Raw genomic sequence first — 24,541 nt, 5'->3', positions numbered from 1 at the left:
TGCAAAGTTAGCTACAAGGAAGAACAGAAACAGTATGGACCTAATAGAAGCAGAAGATACTAAGAAGAGGTTGGCAAGGATACACAGAAGAGCTATACTAAAAAGACCTTCATATCCAGATAACCACAATGGTGTGATCATTCACCTAGACCCAGACATCCTGGAATGTGAGGTCAAGTGGGCCTTAGGAAGCATCACTGTGAACAAAGCTAGTGGAGGTGATGGAATTCCAGTTGAACTATTTCAAATCCTGAAAGATGATGCTGTGAAAGTGCTGCACTCAATATGCCAGCAAATTTGGAAAATTCAGCGTGGCCACAGGACTGGAAAAGGTCAGTTTTCATGCAATCCCAAAGAAAGGCAATGCCAAAGGATGCTCAAACTACCGCACAATTGCACTCATCTCACATCCTAGCAAAGAAATGCTCGAAATTCTCCAAGCCAGGCTTCAACAGTTCTCAACAGAACTCCAAGCCAGTTCTTCAACTGGGAACTTCCAGCTTTTCAAGCTGGATTTAGAAAAGGCAGAGGAAAACCAAGGATCAAATTGCCAACCTCTGTTGGATCACTCAAAAATCAAGAGTTCCAGGAAAATATCTGCTATATTGACTATGCCAAAGCCTTTGACTATGTGGATCACAACAACTACGGAAAATTCTGAAAGAGATGGGAATACCAGACCACCTGACCTGCCTCCTGAGAAATCAGTACACAGGTCAGGAAGCAACATTTAGAACCAGACGTGGAACAATGAACTGGCTGGAAACTGGGAAAGGAGTAGGACAAGAATGTATATTGTCACCCTGCTTATTTCACTTTTAGTACATCATGCGAAATTCACAGCCGGTTGAAGCACAAACTGGAATCAAGATTTCTGGGAGAAATGTCAATAACTTTAAATACATGGATGACACCCCCTATGGCAGAAAACGAAGAACTAGAGAGACTCGAATGAATGTGAAAGAGCAGAGTGAAAAAGCTGGCTTAAACTCAACATTCAAAAAACTGTGATCATGGCATCCAGTACCATCACTTCATGGCAAATAGATGGGGAAACAATGGCAACAGTGACAGGCTTCATTTTCTTGGGTTCCAAATTCACTGCAGATGGTGATTGTAGCAACGAAACTAAAAGGCACTTACGAAGAAAAGCTTTAAAAATCTTAAGACAGTTTATCAAAAGGCACAGACGCTGCGCTGCCAACAAAGGTCTGTCTAGTCAAAGGTATGGTTTTTCCAGTAGTCATGTATGGATGTGATGGTTGGACTTATAAAGAAAGCTGAGTGCCGAAGAACTGATGCTTTTGAACTGTGGTGTTTAAGACTCTTGAGAGTCCGTTGGACTGCAAGGAGATCCAACCAGTCCACCCTATAGGAGATCAGTCCTGAATAATCACTGGAAGGACTGATGCTAAAGGTAAAACTCCAATACTTTGGCCACCTGATGGGAAGAACTGACTTATTGGAAAAGACCCTGAGGCTGGGAAAGATTCATGGGAGGAGGAGAATGAGACTACAGAGGATGAGATGGCTGGATGGCATCACGAATGACGGACATGACTTTCAGCAAGCTCTAGAAGATGGTTATGGACAGGGAAGCCTGGCATGCTGCAGTCCGTGGGGTCGCACAGAGTTGGACATGACTGAGCAACTGAACTGAAAGCATTGATGTATCACACCACGAACAACTTACTTTAGCCAACTCCTATTTCCACTAAACACATCTGCTGACCATCACAAAATATCTATCTATATATCAAGATGTTTACGACTATCAAAAGGTTAACATATTCTTGCTTAAGACAGTTCTTATTTGGTATAGGCATTTGCTGTTGTTGCTTTTAGGAAGGGCAAAGCATTTTTCAAGGTGCTTTTAACTTACTACATAAATAACTGTCTTGAGCAACAGGGAAGTATGCACACATCTTAGAAAATGGCACTCATCTTAAATATAAAAGATTCCCTCAGGCTACTTATCTTCACCTATTTCTGAGAAGAAAAATATTACAAATCAGTGAAAATCATGTTTTACTTAAGGTGCTGTGAGCTAAAAATGCTACTTACCAAAGCAGTAAACAAAGGATGTTGCCGTCATCAAATCATCACATTACAGTTGCCTTGATGCTGAGCCCTGAGAGAACTTTGGATAAGGCAGGATTTAACCAGTCAACAGATGGTATTAACTAGTAAACTACTGTGGCCACTCCTCTCCCCAGAGGGCACCCTGAAGGGACTAATCACAAGCATTGTAACTAGCCCCAGATAGTGGAAGGGCATATGAAAAGTGCATATGATTTCAATGAGCCCACACTTCACATCTTTCCAAACAGAAAAATACTGAATTCTTTGAGATTTTTGGATTTCTTTCATTAACAGTAATCATTTTGGTCAAAAAACACATAAAAAGATGATCATCACTAATGAGCATTTCACAGAAATTAAATAAAAACTACAGTGAGATATATAACCTTACACCAGTCACACTGGCCATCATCAAAAAATAACAAAAAATAAATGATGGAGAGGATGTAGAGAAAAGGGAACCCTTCTACACTGTTAGTGGGAATGTAAGATGGGGCAGCCACTATAGAAAACAGTATGGTGTTTCCCTAGAAACCCAGAGTCGTCATATGATCCAGCAATACCAATCCTAGGCATATATATTCAGAAGACAAAAACTACAGGCCAAACAGACACATGTATCCCAATGTTCAATGTAACACTATTTACAATAGTGGAAGCACCCTAACTGTCCAGTAACAGATAAATAGATAAAGATATGGTATGTATATGCATATATATGTGGAATGGAATATTATCCAGCTATAAAAAAGAATGAAATGCCATTTGTAGCAATATCCATGGACTGACAGATCATCATTCTGAACAAAATAAATCAGAAAGAGAAACTAATATCATACCATTAATCTTTTGATACTGTGAATACTTGGTCTTTGTTGTAAAAATTTCTATATAACCTGGCCCTGCATTATATCTGTGCAACAATCCCTCAGAGTTATCTGAGGTGCTGTGTCCTGGGGCTAATTCCTCAGTTTTGTTCACCAAATAAAACACAACTCTATACTTTCAGGTTGTACATTTTTTTCGGTCGCCGGTAAGAATTTAAGAGGTTATCATTCTCCTGCACTGCAGGCAGATTCTTTACCAGCTGAGACATAACGGAAGCCCAAGAAAACTGGAGAGGGTTTTACCCCTTATCTAGGGATAAGGGATCTATTATTACCATACAACATCATGGATAATGTCAGATTTTCAAATATTTTCTAACTTAAGTAGAAAACTTTAAAAATCAAGAGTAAAAATGAGAAACGCTATTTTTGTTTGTAAAATAATAAATATATGTTGTGTAAAGTCTGTCTGTGATAGAGAGCTTCGAAAAAACTTGGAAAGACCTGAGTGAAGTGTTTTTATTTTTCTTAAGTGCTCCCTTTGGATCACTTAATGCTAACGAGAGGACTTATAAGGAAACCCCATGAATTCTCAGGATGAGGCTGCGGAGGGAGGAGAAAGGATGCAGAATAACCACTACAACAAATTCCTGAAAAGTGAGATTTGATTATTTCAACCCAATTCTATAGGGACAGAAGTTCCTGAGCTTAGAAACCTTTCAGATCTCATCTCTGTACCTCTTCATTTTCCTTTTCGCTTGCATCCTTTACAACATTCCTTATAATTAATTAATGTTTCCCTGAGCTTTGTGAGTCATTCTAACAATTAATCAAACTCAAGAAGGGGGTTTGGAGAACTGTCTAATAGATGGATCATCAGGAATATACATGACAACCTAGATACAACTCACTTCTGAAGAGGGCAGTCTTGGGGAACTAAATCTTTTTCCTATGGGATCTATGCTATCTCTAAGTAAACAATGTCAAAATTTGAGTATGATTTATAGGACAATACTAAGAACTGGAAAATTATTTGATGGTGTTTGAAAACACTTCAGGGTAACTCTTTCATAAAGTTTCTCATTTGCATGTATATATAAAAATATCAAAAAGCATATTTTTCTAAAGTGATGAGGTTTTAAACACCACATTTTCACAAGGGCAAGTAAAGGAGTAATGCACATGTATGTTATGGGTTTTGCACAGTGATCAAATTCACTGAATGTTTACATGAAATTACATAAAATCTTCACATTTCCATCCACTCTACTTTTTTACTCAACACTTGTTTTGTTTATGAGCTTGCATGTACGCAAGCTAAGTCACTTTAGTCTTATCTGACTTAACAGCCTGCCAAGCTCCTCTGTCCACAGGACTGTCCAGGCAAAAATACAGGAGTGGATTGCCATTTCCTTCTCTAGTGAGTCAAGGTTTGATTCCCTACCCAGGTATCAAACTTGAATCTTTCTCTCACATCTAGGAGATGTGCACTGGCAAGCAGGTTGTTTACCACTAACACCACCTGGGAAGCCCCTTTATGAGCTTAGAAGAAACTAAAATACAGTTTTAAGTACATTGATAAAAAGTAAAAACAATCCCATTTTTCTATGGTGCAAATGAAGCAGAAATTGTAAAAATGAATAAGATTACCTTTTGGATAATCTTCCAATAAGAGGTTGAAGTGACCTAACTGACAAAAGAATTCAGACTCCACTTTTCCTTCAGCTTTTAACATTAGAGATTCGTAGCAGCAAACAGCCTAGAAAAAAAATTAATAATAATAAATGAGCATTAAGAAAAAAGCAAAATCCTAATTGCATGCTTTCTGAGAGAATAGCTTTCTGAGAGAACAGATATATACTTTGTGAGAGTACTCAAGAAATCAAACAGTGTTATTTCCATCAAGACTCAGAATTCAAATTTGCCAGAAATTAGAAGAAAGTGGGACTTCCCTGATGGTCCCAGTGGTTAAAAATCCATCTGCCAATTCTCAGAGACAGCATTCAATCCCTAGTAGGGAAACTGAAATTCCACATGCCCTGGAGCAACTAACACCATGCCCTGCAACTACTGAGTCTGTGTGACCCAACTAGAGAGAAGCACATGCTTCTCAACAAAAGCTCCTGCATGCCACAACTAATGCCAATGCAGTGAAATAAATAATAAATAAATAGCGTAGAAAAAGAAATTAGAAGACAGCTTTCTAATTACTTAGCAGAGCCATCACTTATGATTCAAGTTTTGACTATGATTCAAAGCTTTCCCATATGAAAAAAAGGAGAATAAGACCTGCCAAATAAGAAAATTTAGAAGTTCCTTTAATGACGGTTAGCTTCCAATCTAAATTATAACTTCAATCCTTGTTTACGTAACTGAACTACACTCAAATAAATACTAGCAGAAAGAACTTTACTGAAATTTCAGGCCACTAACTACATTTGAAATGTGGCAAGTCCAAATTGAGATGTGCTACAACTGTAAACTATACAACAGATTACAAATACTGCATACAAAAGACTGCTACTTTTACTAACAATTTTATGTTGACCATTAAGTTAAACATATTATTCAATTTCATGTTTCTCTTTACTAGTTAATATAGTTATCAAATTTAAAAATCATACGAGGAATTAAAATTTTGTGCTTTACCACATTTCTATTGGATAAAACTGTTAAACAATAGCTACTATCTCAGCTATTTTTGCAAAGAATAGTAACATTTTAGAGCACCATACAGGACTTAGTGCAGTTTTTCAGGCAAATACATATTTTCTTACTAATGCTTCTCATGTATTTCAAACATACTAACTCAAATATTATCTCACCCCCTACCACAGACATCTCTCATGCTTTTATTAGAGAAAAAGATAACACTTAAGGAATCTCTTAAAAAAAACCTTTCAGAAGTCTGCAGATAGAAGAAATTAAGATTTATTAAAACATCAGAGAGAACAGAATTCTGGAGTATCTGCAGAAAGAATAATGTTCTGCAGAGTTGTCACGAATTGTTGGAAAATTTATTCATATATTAAGATATGGGGGATGGGGAGGGAGTTCCATAATGATCCAGAGGTTAGGTTTCTACTCTTTCACTGCCATTACTCAGGGCCAATCCCTGGTTGGGAATTAAGCAGTGTATGACTATCAAACACACATACCACATCTGCTTTAATCATTAACATAAAGAATGTCAGGTTTAAAGATAGAAATAAATAACTCCATTCCTACAGTGTTCATGGTAATACTCACAAGACAAGATTTCCTTTATTATATTTTAATTTACATAAGGTTTAGGCCAAACTATGTATAAACCAGAATGACTACCCCGTATCTTCTTTTTTCCTTTTTCTTTTTGGCCATACCACTTGGCTTTCAGGACCTCAAATCCGTAAAAACATTAAAAAATCTGAATCTTTTCATAGGTCCCAAAAATCATTATAAAGTGAAAATACTAAATTTCAAGCCTCTGTCAACTTAAAAAATTGTCAAAAAGTAGATGAGAGTTCTGTTTTAGGAAGAGGAGTCAGGTTAAATAGAAGTTTGCAACAAGGGGCAGGTAGTCTGAACATCCAAAGATTATTCTTAACTAGGGAAAACCAGCTGTCTCAAGTTAAGGAATTTGGCCCTGTTCTATGTATGGGAAAACACAAGAGTCTGGGCTTACTGAAATCAATCACTGACTAGCATTCTTTGATTTGATTATTTGCAGCCTTAATTCCTTTTTCATGTAGGGAGTGATGGCAGCCCATGGCTGACTGCTGAATAGCACAAATTGTTCTTCCTGGGCTTAGAAATTAACATTTGGAGGATGGAAGCCCTAATGGTTGTGATATCCATGTGTACTGATTTGGAAGGAAATACTCCTTACCATAGTCCCTTCCTGTGATCAAAAATTCAGCCAATTTGGGAGACATTTCATGACCATATTTTGTCCCATGGTGTTACGAGGTTCTTCCCAGATCAGACAAATAAGAAGTCCTATTTCTATGTCACTCCAGTTCTATTTCTATGTTAACTTTTGGATTAGGCCCATTGGTAAGTAATCAAAAATTCTCTGGATCCTACACCTTCCAACCTATTAAGATCCAGGAGATACATTCTTTTTTGCTTCTTCCCATACATGGAAGCAGCCATATAATTGTTAATTGAATACAGAACCATATCTCTGATAAATAACCTTGTCGCCTGGTCACCAATACATTTGTTGGAGGCTGGATTACACTTCCAACAATCTTAAAAGACAAGAGACAACAATCCTGTAAAACGAAGTAGCTTATAATACTGACAAAGTTATAAAGCAGCAGAGAGAAAAAGACAAAAACAATTTGAAAAAGAGAACAAACTGAAACTAGTATACAAAGAAAACTAGTAAAATAAATTTAAATTGGCATAACTAGTTGGAATCCAAGTCCAGTAAACCATCAAGTCCAAAGGACAGTTAGCTGGATAAGTCAAATATTGGCAGGATCAGGCAGAAAAACAGGGCAATATATCATCTTCGTTTACAAAGGCATACTTTATCAACTTATTGTAGGTCACAGCATAACAGAAAAAACTGAAAAATAGGTTTAACTGTCAGTTTTCAAAAGTCAAAGTTATGTCCTATTTATCAGTTCATTCAGTCCCATGTAAGGGATTCCTGTTGACCCACATGAAGTAATCAGGATTTTTCATTAACAGATCATCACTGTTACCGAGTTCAGCGGCATTACCTAAAAGCTATCAGAAACACACGTTTAAAAATTCTTTTTATAGTCTTTTTGAAAATCATTTTGTAAAGGCAATGTAAAATTATGAAAATCTATAAAGGATAAAATTTAAAATTACAGGCTAAAGATTTGAGGACAATGCAATTAGGAAACTGATTATTTCTATAATAATATTTCAACATGATAATTTGAATTATGATAACTTTATAACATTATGATTGATAAAGTTTGATTAAGTTATGACTGATAACTTCATAACATTATTTCATGATTTATCACATATTATGGATTTCATGTAAAATTTTGGGGTATCTTAATATATTAATGATAACTTATCCATACAATATAAAGTTTACCTCGCTAATCCTGACAATGTTTCCAAATTTAAAATACAAAAAACATAAATTAATATATTTAAGATGTCTCACAGAGTTTCTTTGAAGAGTCCATATCAGATTTCATTTCAGTTTCTCAGTTGTGTAAGACTCTTTGTGATCACATGGAATGCAGCATGACAGGGTTCCCTGTTCAGCACCAATCCCCACAGTTTGCTCAAACTCATGTCCATCCAATTGGTGATTCCATCCAACCATCTCATTCTCTGCCATCCCCTTCACCTCCTCCCTTCAATCTTTCCCAGCATCAGGATCTTTTCCAAGGAGTCAGTTCTTTGTATCTGGTGGCTAAAGTATCGAGGTTTCAGGTTCAACATTAGTTCTTCAAATAAATATTAAGGACTGATTTCTTTTAGCAATGACTGGTGGAATCTCCTTGCAATCCAAGAGACTGTCAGCAGTCTTCCCCAACACCATAGTTTGAAAGCATCAATTCTTCGGTGCTCAGCTTTCTTTATAGTCCAACTCTTATATCCATACATGACTACTGGAAAACCATAGCTTTGACTAGATGGACCTTTTTCTTGGCAAAGTAATGTCTCTGCTTTTTAATATGCTGTCTAGGTTTGTTATAACATTTCTTCCAAGGAGCAAGTGTCTTTTAATTTCATTGCTGCAGTCACCACCTACAGTGATTTTGGAGTCCAAAAGATAAAGGCTGTCACTATCTCCATTGTTTCCGCATTGATCATGAAGTGATGGGACCAGATACCATGTTCTTAGTTTTCTGAATGCTGAGTTTAAGCCAACTATTTCACTCTCCTCTTTCACTTTCATCAAGAGGCTCTTTAGCTCTTCTTCGTTTTCTGCCATAAGGGTGGTGTCATCTGAATATATGAGGATACTGTTATTTCTCCTGGCAATCTTGATTCCAGCTTGTGCTTCATCCAGGTGGAAATTTCACATGATGTACTCTGCATAAAAGTTAAATAAGCAGGGTGTCAATATATACATCCTTAACATACTCCTTTCCCAGTTTTGAACCAATCCTGTTCCATGTCCGGTTCTAACTGTTGCTTCTTGATCTGCATACAGATTTCTCAGGAGGTAGGTCAGGTGGTCTGGTATTCCCATCTCTTTCAGAATTTTCCAGTTTGTTGTGATCCACACAGTCAAAGGCCTTGGCATAGTCAATAAGGCAGAAATAGATGTTTCCCTGGAACCCTCTTACTTTTTTAATGATCCAGCAGAGGTTGGCAATTTGATCCCTGGTTCCTGTGCCTTTTCTAAATCCAGCTTGAAAAGCTGGAAGTTCTCAGCTGAAGACCTGGTTTGGAGTTCTGTTGAGAACTGTTGAAGCCCGGCTTGGAGAATTTCGAGCATTTCTTTACTAGCATGTGAGATGAGTGCAATTGTGTGGTGGTTTGAGCATTCTTTGGGATTGCATGAAAACGGACCTTTTCCAGTCCTGTGGCCACTGCTAAGTTTTCCAAATTTGCTGGCATATTGAGTGTAGCACTTTCACAGCATAATCTTTCAGGATTTGAAATAGCTCAACTGGAATTCCATCACCTCCACTAACTTTGTTCACAGTGATGCTTCCTAAGGCCCACTTGACTTCACATTCCAGGATGTCCGTCCCTAGGTGAATGATCACACCATCGTGGTTATCTGGATATGAAGATCTTTTTGGTATAGCTCTTCTGTGTACTCTTGCCACATCTTCTTAATATCTTCTGCTTCTGTTAGGTCCATACTGTTTCTGTCCTTCATTGTGCCTAACTGTGCATGAAATATTCCCTTGGCATCTCTGATTTTCTTGAAGAGATCTTTCTCTAGTCAGCTCTACTGTTTTCCTCTATTTCTTTGCTTTGATCACTAAGGAAGGCTTTCTTATCTCTCCCTGCTATTCTTTGGAACTCTGCACTCAAATGGGTATATCTTTCTTTCTCTCCTTTGCCTTTAGCTTCTCTTCTTTTCCCAGCTATTTGTAAGTCCTCCTTGGACAACCATTTTGCCTTTTGCATTCTTTTTCTTAGGGATGGTCTTGATCACTGCCTCCTGTACAATGTCACAAACCTTGGTCCATAGTTCTTCAGGCACTTTATCATATCTAATCCCTTAAATCTATTTGTCACTTCCACTGTATAATTGTAAGGGGCTTGAGTTAGGTCATACCTGAATGATCTAGTGGTTTTCCCTACTTTTTTTAATTTAAGTCTGAATTTGGCAATAAGAAGTTCATGATTTGAATCACAGTCTGCTCCTGGTCTTGTTTTTGCTGACTGTATAGAGCTTCTCAAATTCAGCTGTAAAGAATATAATCAATCTGATTTCACTATTGACCATCTGGTAATGTTCACGTGTAGAATCATTTCTTGTATTGTAGAGGGTGTGTTCTTTTAGCAAAACTCTATTAGCCTCTTCCCTGCTTCATTTTGTACCCCATGGCCAAACTTTCCTGTTACTCCAGGTATCTCTTGAGTTTCTACTTTTGTATTCTAGTGCCTTATGATGAAAAGGACATCCATTTTGGTGTTAGTTCTAGCAGGTCTTGCAGGTCTTTATAGAACTTTTCAACTCAGTTTCTTTACCATTAGTGGTTGGGGAATAGACTTGGATTACTGTGATACTGAATGATTTCCCTTGGAATGAACAGCGATCATTCTGCTGTTTTTGAGATTGTACCCAAGAAGTGCCATTTTGGACTCTTTTGTTGACTATGACAGCTACTCCATTTCTTCTAAGGAGTTCTTGCCCACAGTAGTAGATACAGGCAGTCATCAGAATTAAATTTGCCCGTTCCATCCCATTTAAGTTCACTGATAACTAAAATGTCGATATTTACTTTTCCCATCTCCTCTTTGAGCATTTCCAATTTCCTTGAATCATGGACCTAACATTCCAGGTTCCTATGCAGTATTGTTCTTAGCTTTGATTAGATTCTGGTATTGGATAAGTCTGTTAGAAATAGCAAAAGAGTTTAAAACATAATAGGATCATAGGCAACTGAAACATTTATTTAAGCAAAGTCAGAAAAAAAAAAGAAAACAAATATACATCATTTAACGGTCCAGAAACACACAATTTGTTATTGAAAAGGAGCACTTCTAACAGAGAAAAATCAAACTCCAGTCCTGCAGTAGCTCATATTACAAAATCCATTTAGTTAACTTGAATCTAAATTTAGTTAATCCTGACTATGCACAAAACCTTTTCCTCAGGACTTCTTTCCACAATTTACTTTCTGTATCCAGCCTGCCTCTCATTTTCCTTCCAAATAAAATCAAGCAGTTCATTTTTTTCTTTCCTCCCCAATAAAATGTAATTCCATTTCTCATACCGTCTTTAATGAAAACACACATTCTATTTCTTACTGTGTACTGCAACATTACTGTATTATTCCCAGTAGCTTTAATTAAAAGTTTAAATTAGAATCCTCAACTCTTAAAACCTTAATTTTTAGCAAAGCTAAGAAGTAAGCAATTATGAACTATCTTTACAATAGCATTCTACAGACTGGTGAAAATAAACACCAGTGATAATCTCTACAATCATTTGATTTCTTATAGACAACATCTCAGGATAACATCAAACATTTTCATTAATAGTCACAAATACTTCTAGATTTTTGGATTAATAACTGATGTCTCAGTCTCTTTCATCTATTTAATAAACTTTTCATCACTTACAGTAATGCAGCTCTAGAACTTTTAGTTACCAAATATCTGGAAATATCATTTTAAGTAGACATTTCTAAAATGTAACTACTTTAAAGGTTTTATCTCAAAGTTCTTATTTTATTTGCATCTAAAGTTTCATCATGTTGAGTTATCTTTCTTGCAAGATAGTTAGAAGGTGTTATTAATTAAATGTAGGTACATTAAACTTAAAATGGTATATTAATTAGATCAACAAACTTATAAAAAATTAAACAAAATTAATTCCTGATTAATATCAGGAATCAACTTAATATTGACTATTTCCCAGTTCATGTGAGCCTGAAAGTCATCTTGAAAGGTCAATTTTAACTATTAAGCACTTTTTACTAACATTAAATAGAACTCCTTATAAATTAAGATAGTACTTTTTAGAAGTAGAAAGTGAAATTGAAAGTCACTCAGTCGTGTCCAACTCTGAATGATACAGGCCAGAATACTGAAGTGGGTAGCCTTTCCCTTCTCCAGGCCATCTTCCCAACCCAGGGATCAAACCCAGGTCTCTTGCATTGCAGGTGGATTCTTTACCATCTGAGCTACCAGGGAAGCTCAAGAATACTGAAGTGTGTAGCTAACCCCTTCTTTTAGAGTTACCTCAGATGTATAAAGTACACACAGACATACCCAGGCAAACTGAGAGATCCCATACCTTTACTAAAAAATCAGATATGAACTAGGTATTGCAAAATAAACAAAGTTTACAAACAGCTGGAATACATTAAAGTTGCTTGCTCAAATAACTAAGGCTTACTATCTGATGATGAAGATGAAGGACTGATGATGAAGCTGAAACTCCAATCATTTGGCCACCTGATGCAAAGAATGACTCTTTTGAAAGGACCCTGATGCTGGAAAAGATTGACAGCGAGAAGAGAAAGGGACAACAGAGGATGAGATGGTTGATGGCATCACCAACTCAATGGACACGAGTTTGGGTTAACTCTAGGAGATGGTGATGGACAGGGAGGTCTGGCAAGCTGCGGTCCATGGGGTCACAATGAGTCACACATGACTGAGCAACTGAACTGAACTGGACTGAGTAAGGCAGCCAATTCAAGGGAAAACAACAGGCTAGGCTTCCCCTTAGTAACTCAGGACCATTTTACTCAGTGTTTTATTTAGTAAGCAAAGTCTTCCCAGTCTCTGTATGAGGCTAACCACCTAGTATCCAACTCAGACTTCCCAGTGCCTTTACACTGAGGGGACACTGCTCAAGCAGAACACTGTCAGTCCTTTGACAGAAATTAACCCACTGAGTATTATAAATGAGCAATCTAGGTATGAAACAAGTTTCAAGGTAACATTTTCCCTCCACCAAATAAAACTTAGGATTATCTACCAATACGGATATGACCATTCAGATATGACCTCAATCAAATCAAATCCCTTATGATTATACAGTGGAAGTGAGAAATAGATCTGATTGATAGAGTGCCTGATGAACTCTGGACGGAGGTTCGTGACATTGTACAGGAGACAGGGACCAAGACCATCCCCATGGAAAAGAAATGCAAAAGAGCGAAATGGCTGTCTGAGGAGGCCTTACAAATAGCTGTAAAAAGAAGAGAGGCAAAAAGCAAAGGAGAAAAGGAAAGATATAAGCATCTGAATGCAGAGTTCCAAAGAATAGCAAGGAGAGATAAGAAAGCCTTCCTCAGTGATCAATGCAAAGAAATAGAGGAAAACAACAGAATAGGAAAAACAAGAGACCTCTTCAAGAAAATTAGAGATTCCAAGGGAACATTTCATGCAAAGATGGGCTCGATAAAGGACAGAAATGGTATGGACCTAACAGAAGTAGAAGATATTAAGAAGAGGTGGCAGGAATACACAGAAGAACTGTACAAAAAAGATCTTCATGACCAAGATAGTCACGATAATGTGATCACCGACCTAGAGCCAGACATCTTGGAATGTGAAGTCAAGTGGGCCTTAGAAAGCATCACTACGAACAAAGCTAGTGGAGGTGATGGAATTCCAGTGGAGCTATTTCAAGTCTTGAAAGATGATGCTGTGAAAGTGCTGCACTCAATATGCCAGCAGATTTGGAAAACTCAGCAGTGGCCACAGGACTGGAAGAGGTCAGTCTTCATTCCAATCCCAAGGAAAGGCAATGCCAAAGAATGCTCAAACTACCGCACAATTGCACTCATCTCACACGCTAGTAAAGTCATGCTCAAAATTCTCCAAGCCAGGCTTCAGCAGTATGTAAACCGTGAACTCCCAGATGTTCAAGCAGGTTTTAGAAAAGGCAGAGGCACCAGAGATCAAATTGCCAACATCCACTGGATCATGGAGAAAGCAAGAGAGTTTCAGAAAAACATCTATTTCTGCTTCATTGACTATGCCAAAGCCTTTGACTGTGTGGATCACAATAAACTGTGGAAAATTCTGAAAGAGATGGGAATCCCAGACCACCTGACCTGCCTCTTGAGAAACCTGTATACAGGTCAGGAAGCAACAGTCAGAACTGGACATGGAACAACCAACTGGTTCCAAATAGGAAAAGGTGTACGTCAAGGTTGTATATTGTCACCTTGCTTATTTAACTTATATGCAGAGTACATCATGAGGAACGCTGGGCTGGAAGAAGCACAAGCTGGAATCAAGATTGCTGGGAGAAATATCAATAACCTCAGATATGCAGATGACACCACCCTTATGGCAGAAAGTGAAGAGGAACTCAAAGGCCTCTTGATGAAAGTGAAAGAGGAGAGTGAAAAGGTTGGCTTGAAGCTCAACATTCAGAAAACAAAGATCATGGCATCTGGTCCCATCACTTCATGGGAAATAGATGGAAAAACAGTGGAAACAGTGTCAGACTTTATTTTTTTGGGCTCCAAAATCACTGCGGATGCTGATTGCAGCCATGAAATTAAAAGACGCTTGCTCCTTGGAAGGAAAGTTATGACCAACCTTGATAGTATATTAAAAAGCAGAGACATTACTTTGCCAACCAACGTCCGTCTAGTCAAGGCAATGGTTTTTCCCGTGGTCATGTATGGATGTGAGAGTTGGACTGTGAAGAAAGCTGATCGCCGAAGAATCGATGCTTTTGAAGTGTGGTGTTGGAGAAGACTCTTGAGAGTCCCTTATACTGCAAGGAGATCCAACCAGTCCATTCTAAAGGAGATCAATCCTGGGTGTTCATTGGAGGGACTGATGCTAAAGCTGAAACTGCAATACTTTGGCCACCTCATGCGACGAGTTGACTCACTGGAAAAGACTCTGATGCTGGGAAAGGTTAGGGGCGGGAGGAGAAGGGGACGACGGAGAATGAGATGGCTGGATGGCATCACCGACTCTGTGGACATGAGTTTGAGTGTATTCCGGGAGTTGGTGATGGACAGGGAGGCCTGGCGTGCTGTGATTCATGGGGTCGCGGAGAGTCGGACACGACTGAGCGACTGAACTGAACTGAACCAATACGGAAGATCTGAGTACCAGGAAAGACTTAGTCAAATCCACCCTGACGAGGTGGACCAGCACAATCCTGAGGAGGTGGATGGGCACAAGGGGGATATACTGGTACCAAGGCTCTGGTTTCTCATAGAGTTCAGGCAGAGGAAAGAAATCTGCTCTGGGTCCCTTCATGATGGCTGCCAAAACTGTCAACTTAAAGAAAATAGTCACAACCTAAAAGTTGAGTTATATTTGCTAAGAATTTTTAAAAAGCACCTCAAGTAACCCTGAGGGAACTGTTTCCAAGAAGCAGCGGGAGGAAGCAGTTTATATAGAAGTCTGCAGAAAGATGAAGGTAGTCTGAACATCAAAAATTATTGTTGGAGAGCACAGCCAAGATGACAGCAAAGGAAGTCACAAGAGTCCATGTCTCCCCATGCCTAGGATGCCTTCCAGGTGCTGGTCAGGGACCTCCTGGGGACAGGCTGATGGGAGATGCCCCAGAGGAAATCAGGTACCAGACAGAGGGGTGTAGAGAAAGCTCAAGGCCTGGGGACCATCATCTGAGGGTCTGCTGAACAAAGAGAGCTGTTTGGAAGCCTTTGTGCTGGGAGCAGCAGTACTTGCTCCATAGGAAGGGGAGGGATCTCTGAGGAGATAGAAAGATCCACTGGGGAACCCCCCGGAATTCTGCCTTCACTTGATTCTGGGGAGCCTTCTGGGCCCCAAAGGCCTGGACCTCTGTTCTCTTGGGCCTCTCCTCCCTCTACTGGAACCCTCTTCCCTCTGGGGCACCCTACACTCTTCAGGGATCCCACCATGAGTAGATCCTGTGAATGACAGAGGAAAGGAAGGCGCCTGATGGAAAAGAAAAAGGATGGCTGGGCTTTGGGAGGCAACTGCAGGCTTCCAGGAACAAAGCACTGCCTACTGTCCCCTTCCTGTCCCCACTCGGCCCTGGGGAATCTCCTAAGATACTGAGGCCAAGCCCTCTGCCCTTCACCTTCAGGACCACTTCCACCTTTGGGGCCCCCTCCACCCTCTAAGGCCCCCACTACAGGACCCTCTCCTGGGGTCCCCCTCCACTCCTCCCTCCAAGTTGAGGCCTCTGCCATCCTGGAGCCCCCTTCTACCCTCTAGGGTTCCCCTCCACTCTCTCGTTTCCTCTTTCCTCCAAAGACCCTGTCCTACATATGCCCCCGTCCATGGGATCTGTCTGATCTCTGAACTTCGCTCTCTGCCATTCAGGAGCCCCCTCAACCTTTCTCTCCTCTTTCCAGGGGCTCTCTCCAACCTTCAGCACCCTCCCCACCCGACTCTGTCCCCCAGACTCACTTCCGAGGGCACCTTCAGCCCACACAGGTCCAGTAGGTGCAGAACAGAGTGGAGACAAAGCAAGGCTGCCCGGGAGGGGTTCCTCCAGGTGTGGAGGAGAGAAGAATCTTACTGGTGTTCCCCTATCCAGGGCCTGGGGAGCCTCCTGGAGGCCTGGCCTTATTCTCATACCCCAAAGCCAGAGGCACTGCAAAGGCCCTCTTGGTGCATGGGGCCTGGGCCCCTACCCGAAACCACAGTCCTCTCCAAAGGCTTGGGTACTGGGTCAGAACCCCACTCCCAACTAAACACCTGTACCATCTAAGCTGTTCCCCACCCAAGCCTCTCTTCACACCCTGAGTTTTATGTTCCTTTTGGTGTTTTGGGTTTTTTTTCTCACTGTTTTACTATTTACTATTTCAATAATAAATTTTACCTTCAATTTTACCTTCCAGTAGCTGTTTCATGCATATTCTTTTTTTTTCTATTTGTTAGTTTTCTGGATTATTCTATTATATTTAATCTTCATTATTATTCTGCTCACTCATTTATATATATTTATATATATATTTTTTTATTCTTGCTCTTGCTACTGAGTCTGGCTTCACCCTTCAGGAACTGTTATCTTTTATTCTTTGTAAGTTATTCTGCTTTTTCTCTTTCCTATCTGTTTACTTCTATTTTTTTTTTCCATTTTCTGCACCCTACAGCTTATAGAATCCAGCTTCACAGGCCAGGGGCCAGATGTGAGCCCCTGAGTCATGAGTGCTGAGTCTGAAATGCTGGAATAACAGAACCTCAGCCCCCAAGGATATTAATCAGAATGACATCTTTCACAGGTACACACTTCAACACCAAGACCCAACTCTAACCGGTGGTCCACAAATTCCACTGCTGGAAACCTCAGGCCAAACAATTAGTGAGACAGGAACATAGTACTACCCATCCAAAAAAATAAAGGTACAGATGAAAAAGCAAGACAAACTACAAAACCAAATAAATGAAGAGGAAATAAGCAATGTATTTGAAAAAGAATTCAGAATAATGGTAATAAAGAAGTTTCAACAGATCAAAAATAGAAAGGAAAAAATATAACAAACATCTAATACATTAACATTTCTGCTTTAGTGACTATGTCAAAGCCTCTGACTGTGTGGATCACAATAAACTGTGGAACATTCTGAAAGAGATGGGAATACCAGACCACCTGACCTGACTCTTGAGAAACCTATATGTAGGTCAGGAAGCAACAGTCAGAACTGTACATGGAACAACAGACTGGTTCCAAATAGGAAAAGCTGTCCAGGTTGAATATTGTCACCCTGCTTATTTAACTTCTAAGCAGAGTACATCATGAGAAATGCTGGGCTGGAAGAAGCACAAGCTGGAATCAAGACTGCCGGGAGGAATATCAATAACCTCAGATATGCAGATGACACCACCCTTAAGGCTGAAAGTGAAGAGGAACCAAAAAGCCTCTTGATGAAAGTAAAAAAACTGGCTTAAAGCTCAACATTCAGAAAACTAAGATCATGGCATCTGGTCCCATCACTTTATGGGAAACAGATGGGGAAACGGTGGAAACAGCAGCTGACTATTTTTTTGGACTCCAAAATCACGGTGGATGCTGACTGCAGCCATGAAATTAAAAGACACTTACTCCTTGGAAGGAAAGTTATCACCAACCTAGAGAGCATATTAAAAAGCAGAGACATTACTTTGCCAACCAAGATTCGTCTAGTCAAGGCTACGGTTTTTCCAGTAGTCATGTATGGATATGAGAGTTGGACTGTGAAGAAAGCTGATCACCGAAGAATTGATGCTTTTGAACTGTGGTGCTGGAGAAGACTCTTGAGAGTCCCTTAGACTGCAAGGAAATCCAAGCAGTCCATTCTAAAGGAGATCAATTGTGGGTGTTCATTGTAGGGACTGATGCTAAAGCTGTTAACTCCAATACTTTGGCCACCTCATGAAGAGAGCTGACTCACTGGAAAAGACTCAGATGCTGGGAGGGACTGGGGGCGGGAGGAGAAGGGGACGACAGAGAATGAGATGGCTGGATGGCATCACTGACTCGATGGACATGAGTTTGAGTGAACTCCAGGAGTTGGTGATGGACAGGGAGGCCTGGCGTGCTGTGATTTGTGGGGTTGCAGAGAGTCGGACACGACTGAGCGACTGAACTGAAGTGAATACATTTAACAAAGATGTGTAAGAAATAACGAATAAACACAGTCACTAAAATTAAAAATACTCTAGAAAAAAATCAACAGCAGAAAAACTAAGGCAGAAGAATGGATAAGTGAGCTGGAAGACAGAATGACAGAAATAACTGCTAACGAGCAGAATAAAGAAAAAAGAATGGTGAGAATCGAGGACAGTCTCAGGGACTTCTGGGTCAGTATTAAATGAGCCAACATTCAAATTGTAGGAGTCCATGTAATCGAAAGCCTATAAGGCCTTTTCAAAATCCAGATGTCTATCAGAATTATGTTAGAATATTTCAAAAACAGAAATGTCCAGGCATTGCTTTTTTTTCCTGCAAAGCTCCAGATGTGTTTCTAATGATCATTCATGTTTAAAAACAGGACTATATGATAATCTTTCACTTTATCTAGTTGTTTCACTTTTTTCCAATACATACAAAACATTCATTTCAGTGCAGATATTTCTTACTGTGCCTGACTTATAAACTGCTGACATCACTACTCTTCTACGTTGTGGCCATTATTTAGTAAAACAATTTAGTAAACAAATTACTAGGACAGTCAATCTGCTGAGATCAATGTGTGAAAGTGAAAAGTGAAAGTGAAGTCGCTCAGTCGTGTCCAACCTTTAGCGACCCCACAGACTGCAGCCTACCAGGCTCCTCTATCCATGGGATTTTCTAGGCAATAGTACTGGAGTGGCTTGCCATTGCCTTCTCCGTTTATCCTCTGCTCAGGAATTGAAACACATTGGAGAAGGAAATGGCAACCCACTCCAGTGTTCTTGCCTGGAGAATCCCAGGGACGGGGGAACCTGATGGGCTTCCGTCTATGGGGTCACACAGAGTCGGACACGACAGCTCCACGTTCAATTCCTGAGCAGAGGATAAAGATCTCACCACCGGTCACTGTTGCCTCTCTAAGATCAGAGACAACAGGTGTACATGTTATTAAATTCCATTTCTCCTCTTCAAATTTACTTTATCACAGAGGGGTTTCAGCCAAGAAACTAGAAGGGGAGAGCAGAAATGAATTTTTCCTCCTATGTAGCAGGTAGAAACCTGTGCTATTTCTACACATTAAAAAAATCTTTCACTTATCACAGTCAAGTTTTTATCACTGATTTATTATGCCAATTTACAAGCCAATCCTTTGAAAATTCAGTGCATTTTCAAATACAGCAATCATTAGCCTACCTTAATAACAATCTACAGGGTAGTTGCTGGTGGTCCAGTGGTCAGAAGCACCTTGGCCTGAGTTCAATCCCTGTTTGGGGAAACTGAGATCCTGAAAGCCCAGAGGATTGTCCAAAAAAACAAACAAAACCACCATCTAAAAATATGGGCAGATAGGTGTTAATTTCAACTCAATGTTAATGGCTTTCTTAACATAAATTAGCTCTCTAGATATATGATTTCAATATAAATATCATTTTAGCATGAGTTCAAACAGCTCAAAGTATCATGAGATGCAATTCAAAAAAATAAAAAATCATATAACAGGGACTTCCCTGGTGGTATTGTGGAGAAAAATCCACCCTGCCAGTGCAGGGAACATGGGTCTGACTGCTGGTCCATTAGATTCCACACACTGCCAAGCACCTAAACTCCTGTACCACAACTACTGAGCCATACGCAGCAACTACTAAAGCCCTTAAGCCTAGACTTGGGCTTCATAACAAGAAGCCACTGCAATGAGAAGCCTGAGCACCACAACTAGAGAGTAGCCTCTGCTTTCTGCAACTAGAGAAAGCTCTTAAGCGGCAACAAAGACCCAGTGCAGCCAAAAATAAATTTAAAAAAATAAAATCATGAAATAGATATAAAGAAGTCTACATTGATTCCATAATTCAGTTCAGTTCAACCGCTCAGTCGTGTCCTACTCTTTGCGACCCCATGAACCGCAGCACGCCAGGCCTCCCTGTCTGTCACCAACTCCTGGAGTTCCCTCAAACTCATGTCCATCGAGTCGGTGATGCCATCCAGCCATCTCATTCTCTGTCGTCCCCTTCTTCTCCCACCCCTAATCCCTCCCAGCATCAGCGTCTTTTCCAGTGAGTCAACTCTTCACATGAGTTGGCCAAAGTATTGGAGTTTCCGCTTCAACATCAGTCCTTCCGATGAATACTTAGGACTGATCTCCTTTAAGATGGACTGGTTGGATCTCCCTGCAGTCCAAGGGACTCTCAAGAGTCTTCCACAACACCACAGTTCAAAAGCATCAATGCTTCAGTGCTCAGCTTTCTTTACAGGCCAACTCTCACATTCATACATGATTCCTGGAGAAACCAAAGCCTTGAGTAGATGGACCTTTGTTGGCAAAGTAATGTCTCTGCTTTTTAATATGCTGTCTAGGTTGGTCATAACTTTCCTTCCAAGGAGTAAGCGTCTTTTGATTTCATGACTGCAGTCACCATCTGCAATGATTCTGGAGTCCGCCTGCAAAAATACTCAGCAGTGGCCACAGGACTGGAAAAGGTCAGTTTTCATTGCAATACCTAAGAAAGATAATGCCAAAGAATGCTCAAACTACCACACAATTGTACTCAAGTCACACACTAGTCAAGTAATGCTCAAAATTCTCCAAGCCAGGGTACGTGAACTGTGAAGTTTCAAACATTCAAACCAGTTTTCGAAAAGGCAGAGGAACCAGAGATCAAACTGCCAACATCCACTGGATCATCAAAAAAGCAAGACAGTTTCAGAAAAACATCTATTTCTGCTTTAATGACTATGCCAAAACCTTTGACTCTGTGGATCACAACAAACTGTGGAAAATTCTTCAAGAGATGAGAATACAAGACAACGGACCTGCCTCTTGAGAAATCTGTACGCAGGTCAGGAAGCAACAGTTAGAACTTGACACAGAACAACAGGCTGGTTCCAAATAGTAAAAAGACTCCATAACTGGCCAACTGCTAAAACTTCATTTTGATTTACTGACTGATGCCTCCTAAGTTTTATCACCCAAAGTCACAATTCCTATCAAACAGAAGTTTTACTCATACCTTAATAGTGATTATCAAATGTTTCCCACTTAGTTAGATTTTTAAAAGAGCTATTTCACTTTTTTAAAAAGAAGTCTTTCAAATCTAAGAACGTTTCCATTTATAAGAAGGCAATTGTGAATTATGCACCAATATGAAAATATTTTCTGTAATCTCTTTTGAGTTTTATGACTGGTGTTATACCAAAATTTTATATTAACATTCTTACATAGAGCCTACCCAAGACTTTGTTCACTAACAGGTAAAAACTTGAATCATAATTGTTTAAAAGGCAACTTTCAAAAAAAAAAAAGGCAACCTAACAAGAAAATAGTTTTTAGTGCCTCAAATTAAACACAGTGTCTATATAATACAAATGACATTATTTCTACTGTTAGTTTTTTAACTCAAACAACCACCTTTCTAAAATGGGAAATGAATACATTCACTCTGGCATTCCAGTGATTAGCTGAGTGGTAACTACATTCAGTCCCCATGGAGCTAAGGTTCCTCAAGCCATGAGGCTCAGCCAAAAAAAAAGGAAATGAATATATGCTTCAGTTCAGTCGTGTTAGCAAACAGAAAATATATATAAGGATACTTTAATATCACCACTGACAGATTACAATACAAAAACACCCTTTCTGAAACCATATTAATAAATTTTTCTCCATATCAGTTCAGTTCAGTCATTCAGTTGTGTCCCAACTCTTTGTGACCCCATGGACTGCAACATGCCAGGCTTCCCTGTCCATCACCAACTACATATAAGCTGATCAAATCTACAAAAATGTATCTTTTAATCAATTCTAAATTATTTCCATTTCTTAAAAACATTTAAATAACAACTATTCTAAAAATATCCCTCAAGGCAAAAATGTACATATCGTTGAACAGTAGACAAACTATAACTTCCCTAACATCTTTAATGATTAATGTTGTTTAGTTGCTAAGTCGTGTCCAGCTCTTTGTGACCTTATGGACTACAGCCTACTAGGTTCCTCTCTCTATGCAATTTCCCAGCAAGAATACTTGAGTAGGTTGCCATTTCCTTCTCCAGGGGATCTTCTTGACCCAGGTAATATCCAAAAAAACACCCCAAACCCAAAGTTTTGATAATATTTGTTCAGTTCAGTCACTCAGTCATGTCTGACTCTTTGCGACCCCATGAATCACAGCACTCCAGGCCTTCCTGTCCATCACCAACTCCCAGAGTTCACTCAAACTCATCTCCATTGAATCGGTGATGCCATCCAGCCATCTCATTCTCTGTCGTCCCCTTCTCCTCCTGCCCCCAATCCTTCCCAGCATCAGAGTCTTTTCCAGTGAGTCAACTCTTCACATGAGGTGGCCAAAGGATTGGAGTTTCAGCTTCAGCATCAGTCCTTACAATGAACACACAGGACTGATCTCCTTTAGAATGGACTGGTTGGATCTCCTTGCAGTGCAAGGGACTCTCAAGAGTCTTCTCCAGCACCACAGTTCAAAAGCATCAATTCTCCGGCTCTCAGCTTTCTTCATAGTCTAACTCTCACATCCATACATGACCACTGGAAAAACCATAGCCTTGACTAGACGGACCTTTGTTGGCAAAGTAATGTCTCTGCTTTTTAATATGCTATCTAGGTTGGTCATAACTTTCCTTCCAAGGAGTAAACGTCTTTTAATTTCATGGCTGCAGTCAGCATCCACAGTGATTTTGGAGCCCCAAAATATAAAGTCTGACATACTTTCCACTGTTTCCTCATCTATATGCCATGAAGTAATATTTTGTAGATAAGTCTGAATACTTACAAAGATACCTCTAAATAAACAGTAGCAATACACTCCCAGACCTCCAGCATTATTTTAAAGGAGTACCATATTAGTAATAGTTTATAAACTAAAAATATCACTTGTCATCTGGCTCTCCAAAGACTTAGTCACTACCCATGGCAGCTACCAACCTTAACACATCCTGAAGGAAGCTCACGGTGGAGAAAAAGAAAGAGGTACTCTGCTCGGGAATAAATGACTGATCATGTTTTCAGACAATTAACATACCTTTGGGAACAAAATTTTACAAAGACACAAGTCCCTGCACGTTTCCATACTTTAAAAAAGCACTAAAATCATTAAGATTCACTGGAAAAGGGAATGGCAACCCACTCCAGTACTCCTGTCTGGAGAAACCCATGGACAGAGGAGTCTGGTGGGCTACAGTACATGGGGTGGCAAGGAGTCAGACAGGACCGAAGCAATCCAGAACGCGTGAATGCTGGTGAACAGCAGTAAATCTTCTACGAAGTTTATATACTGACTTACCTCTTACCAAGGCAGAGGAGTTTCTCAGAACAATCTGAGAGTCTGTCTCCCAGGCTGCTGCTGCTGCTAAATCACTTCAGTTGTGTCCGACTCTGTGTGACCCCATAGACGGAAGCCCACCAGGCTCCCCCATCCCTGGGATTCTCCAGGCAAGAACACTGGAGTGGGTTGCCATTTCCTTCTCCAATGTGTGAAAGTGAAAAGTGAAAGTGAAGTCACTCAGTCGTGTCCAACCCTTAGTGACCCCACGGACTGCAGCCTACCAGGCTCCTCCATCCATGGGATTTTCCAGGCAAGAGTACTGGAGTGGCTTGCCATGCAGTCCTCAGTAACTTCCTAAACAAACCTGAACCTCACAGATCTAATGTTCTGCTTTTTTTTATTTCTGAGAACAATTCTATTTCAATTGTATCCTTACCTAACAAAAGAATCAATCCAAAACATTTTCTAAACTGCAAGGAAAATCACCGCTGATAATTTCAGGTAAAAGGCTCTTTAATCAGTTAAAACACAGTCTAATGTAAAAAAAGTTGAGGGACTTCCCTGGTGGTTCAGAGGTTAAGACTCAGAAACGCAACAAGGCACCCGGCCAGGGTTCCCTCCTTTGTCACGGAACTAGATCCCACATAGTGCAACTAAGACCCTAATGAATTATT

The 24,541-nt window shown here is 39.8% G+C and overlaps 1 protein-coding gene across 14 annotated transcripts in view; it reads right to left on the bottom strand.

The window, feature by feature from the left end:
- The window catches only part of LOC129557945 (lysine-specific demethylase 6A-like), a 175,667-nt gene that overhangs the window by 147,555 nt on the left and 3,571 nt on the right, over positions 1–24,541 (bottom strand). For 12 of the 14 annotated variants that reach the window (XM_088834370.1, XM_088834368.1, XM_055428604.2 and 9 more), the window contains one exon: positions 4,560–4,668. In XM_088834370.1, the coding sequence (XP_088690496.1) occupies positions 4,560–4,668 (109 nt within the window). Of the gene's footprint in view, positions 1–2,064; positions 2,141–4,559; positions 4,669–24,541 lie in introns of those variants that run through there. The other 2 variants (XM_055428611.2, XM_055428614.2) reach the window with 2 other exon arrangements.

The sequence above is a fragment of the Moschus berezovskii genome, chromosome Y, assembly GCF_049115385.1.
Source record: "Moschus berezovskii isolate FMDL1 chromosome Y, NW_MosBer_1.0, whole genome shotgun sequence".
In the NCBI taxonomy this organism is placed as follows: Eukaryota; Metazoa; Chordata; class Mammalia; order Artiodactyla; family Moschidae; genus Moschus; species Moschus berezovskii.
The sequence above is the reverse complement of the archived record's forward strand: the minus strand, read 5'-3'. Positions and strand labels throughout refer to the sequence as shown.